This window comes from Argentina anserina, chromosome 4, assembly GCF_933775445.1.
Source record: "Argentina anserina chromosome 4, drPotAnse1.1, whole genome shotgun sequence".
In the NCBI taxonomy this organism is placed as follows: Eukaryota; Viridiplantae; Streptophyta; class Magnoliopsida; order Rosales; family Rosaceae; genus Argentina; species Argentina anserina.
The window spans coordinates 14,309,130-14,313,040 of NC_065875.1; the positions used below are offsets into that span (position 1 = coordinate 14,309,130).

Sequence of the window (3,911 nt, forward strand, 5' to 3'; positions counted from 1 at the left end):
ATGTTCTCTGCTTAAGCAAGTATCTTGTTCATCCTCCCACCACATTATTGATTTACAGTAATCATTCTCAATTCAATTTCGGCTTTCTCGATCAAAGGTGGTTAGTTATCTTTGTTATGTCAAGAATTTAGGTTTGGGTGAAGGACCGGAAGTGAATTAGGGTTTTAATATAGCTGTTTTTCTTTTCATAGCTGCGTTTCAAATATGAATGATTAGGATTTCCATGTTTCTTCTTATTTACATGAAACATAGATGCGTTTCTTTTTATTGTTGCGCTTTTTGTATAATTAGGGTTTGTTCCTTCTTATTTACATGAAATATAGCTGCATTTAATCTCACTCTAGCCTTTCTGACATGCTTTGTTCTATCATTAACGTAGACTTTTACCCAACACCAAAGACTACATATTCACATTCAATAGCAAGCTTCGATCTCCTTGAAAAGAAAAATAGAATAATTAAACCCCAACGATTAGAGTTTGGTAAATAAGTAGATCAACATACGCACAAGATTAACGTGTATATTATTTGTTAAGTTATTTTGCGCATATTATTTATATATAATATTGTGAAATTGATTTGATGCAGGTAAACCAGGTGATCTTGTTCGATTACAACAGTGACCAAGAGCAAAGCTTATATATTCCAATTGATCTTGCTGGACTCTTATGTTCTTGGTTTTTTTTTTTTACATTTTATATGTAACTTATATTCTAGTTGATTTTTTTTGTCTCACATCGTAGTAGAGAACAATATGAAGTTTTTTTTTTACACAACAACTTTTGTCATTACAAACATAAGGATTTTGTTTATAACATGAAACACTGAGTATTGAGTACGTATATGCATTTTTGCATTGAATAAAATATGTTTGCAACTATGAGTATGATAGTAATAACTAAAGAGTATGTTTCTCATAACCTTTCCCTTTGAGAAAAAGGGAATCCTAATTTAATTCTAGTTCGGATCCCCGAAAACCTAAATTTCAAGCATGTTTTGAAGGACCAGTTAGATATAAAGAGATAGAATTTGGGCCCATAGAACTAAGAGAAAAAAAAAATAAAGAAAAAAAAAGTGAAATAGAAAAGAATTTTTGCAATAAGAAAATAAAAATAAAATGAAATCATAAATTCCATTTTGCTAATGTGGGTATGCCACATCAGCCGCCATATCAGGTGGTCTTTAGGTTGTTCAAGAAATGGTGGTCCATTTAACGTTACTTTTACGAAAATGAGTGGCTGCATCAAATTATAAATAATAATTTGTTTTAACTTTGAGCTATTTCACTCAATAAATTTATCTAGTGAGATTGTTTAATGTTAAAACATTCATTGTAGGAAATTATATATAATTTATAAATAAATAAATAAAAAATATTTTTTAAGCATATAATGAATAGTTTGAATTCAAATAAAGTTAAAATAGAGATAACTGATGTTGACGTATTTCTAAATAGCTAGCTAAAATGAATTTTAAGCTATTTTGTTAAAATTTAACTAAAATATGGTTAGTATTGTTAAAGATGCGCTTAGTCCTTTCAGGTGTTTCATTGGGTAGTTTTCGTCGGTGTGACTCGGTGCCAACAAAACCTCAAAGCATGTGGGCTGCTGATGTATTTCCTTTTCTTCCAGACTTATTCCACTAGCTTCAATGTTCAAATGCAAGACTCGTGAGCCATATGGATCATACATAAAACACTGGCAGTAGATAGTGTTTCAGTATTTAATTAGTAAAACTTAACTCAGAAATAAGCGATATCACTGTCAAAATATAATTTGTGGGAACCTTAAGCTGATTACTTTCTTGCCCTTCGTTGGCTTTCATTTGGAGAGAATTATGAAAGCTATAGTTTTGCAGAGAAATATCCTCTCTTTCTTTTTAAGTTTCGACTACAGGCATCGAGTCATGCCTACCCAGATAAAAACATTTTTGTAGAACCAAATTGAAAAATTGGAAAGGAAAACGATAACAATTGAATTGGCATGGTAGGTTTTTAGAAGAATTTTTCAGAGTTAGGTATTGTCCCATGGTACTATCGTACTATATCAAAATTAAGCAATCAAAAAATTTACTGTGTCAAAAAGAAAATTAAGGCTAGTTCTAGAAAACTAAGAGCTCCTATCATTCTAAAACAAAGAGGAATCACTATATATAATGTCCAAGGTTGTGTATGACTATTATAATGGACCAATTGTTGTATAATTTCTTTTACCAGTTACTTGTGAATCCCTTTCATTCCCTAATATATTGTAACTTGTAAGTGTACCAAAAATGGTGTTGTATAATATCAAGTGGTGTTAAAGCCACTTTGCCCAGGTGGGCACACCTCCCTCGAAACTCTACCTTCCACTTTTTGAGGACTACAAATACACACCCAGCCCCCTCTTATCGCTCATGCTCGATCCCTCCTCCTTAATTCTCTTCTTCCTTCATTTGCTCTCACTCTCCCAATTACACAGAAACCTCAATTTTCAGTCCAACTTTCTAAACATTGTTCTGTCAGAACGAAGATAACTTTCTACCTGAGTTTCCATTTCCCTTTTTTTCGTAAATTTTCATATCCACTCACATGGCTACGATTGTTTGTCAAGGTTTACAGTCATGTCTACAGGAACCACAGCTTGTAGAACCCAGAACACTAAGGCTTAAACTCTCTTCACCGATACCCCACCATCTGTTTTCGGCAACACCCTTGGAGCTAGGCTTCAAATCATTTCTTTCAACAGAGTCCAACCACATAAAAGAGCTTAGTCATGAAGAGAAATGCCACTACGACAAACCTGCCACCAAGAACTCTGACTTGGGGGGCTGGAATTTCTTCCAATCTATCTCTAACAACAGCTCCCAACAACAAAACCCTCCAACCCCAGTTTACAATAAGTACTCGTCATCGGCTACTAGGCTGAACCAGAAGAGCTTGGAGATGTGCACTGAAAACTTGGGCAATGAGACCGGCACCATCTTGATCGAAAACAACATTTTCGAGTCAAAAGACACGAGTTTGTTGGTGAAGAGGGATCAGCAGAAGCAGAGTAAAAGCTTGGGAGTCAAGAAATCTGCTAATGTCCATAACTTTCCTCCTCCACTGACCACGATAAGCGGCTCAGAGTCTCTACGTGTCCGACCCCATAGGGAAGACGGTCGGCTCATACTGAAGGCCGTCAAGGCCCCATTGACACATAATTGTCTCCAAGCTGAGAGGAGCAACGGCCGCCTTCGATTATGCTTTTCGAAAGATTTCTTTGCTCCTAACTTTGACTCAGAGCTACAAACCGCAACCAATGAAGAAGACACTGAAGCAAACAGTGGTGAGGATTATAAAAATGAAGGATACGAAAATGATAGGGATGAGGAGAAAGAAGAACAAGAAGTGGGGGACATTGACAAAGTAGTTTTGGGAGAACAAGAAGGTACAGTGTGTTTGATTGAGGAGTTTGAAGAAAATAGTTTGAAAGTTGGGGGTGAAGAGGGAGCTGACAAGTTTGATCAGAGGCCAAGCAGATGCAAAGAAGGTGGTGAGCAAGAGAAGAAAGGACGACTATTAAACTTTGAGCCTTTTAGTTGGGTGGCTACTTGATCCATCTCAATTAGTTAAAAGCCTTATATTACTAATGTTAATCAATCACCTCTTTCTCTGTGTAAACATAACTTGACAAATTTGTGTTTGTCGTTCTCTTTGTCCCTTTTCATTTTATGAATTCCCTTAGTTTCATATAGTGTCTATGCTAGTAGTAGTCAGTTAAAGCCGTTACTTCTCTTTCTCATCACCCGCCCTACCCTCAACCTCAATCTCACACAGACAATGGTCATAGAGAATATGATTAGTCTTTGCAATGGAATAAACTAAGTGAAAACAACATATAGCATTAGGGTTTTGAGGTTTGGACAATGTTTTGGTAGGACCATCTGCGA

The 3,911-nt window shown here is 35.6% G+C and overlaps 1 protein-coding gene across 1 annotated transcript; it reads left to right on the forward strand.

Moving 5' to 3' along the window:
• Positions 1–2,416: 2,416 nt before the first annotated feature.
• LOC126791523 (protein FANTASTIC FOUR 3-like) lies at positions 2,417–3,687 on the forward strand. The gene has a single exon (XM_050517981.1). It carries the CDS (start codon positions 2,569–2,571, stop codon positions 3,574–3,576), a length of 1,008 nt encoding a protein of 335 aa, XP_050373938.1. The 5' UTR covers positions 2,417–2,568; the 3' UTR covers positions 3,577–3,687.
• Positions 3,688–3,911: the final 224 nt, after the last annotated feature.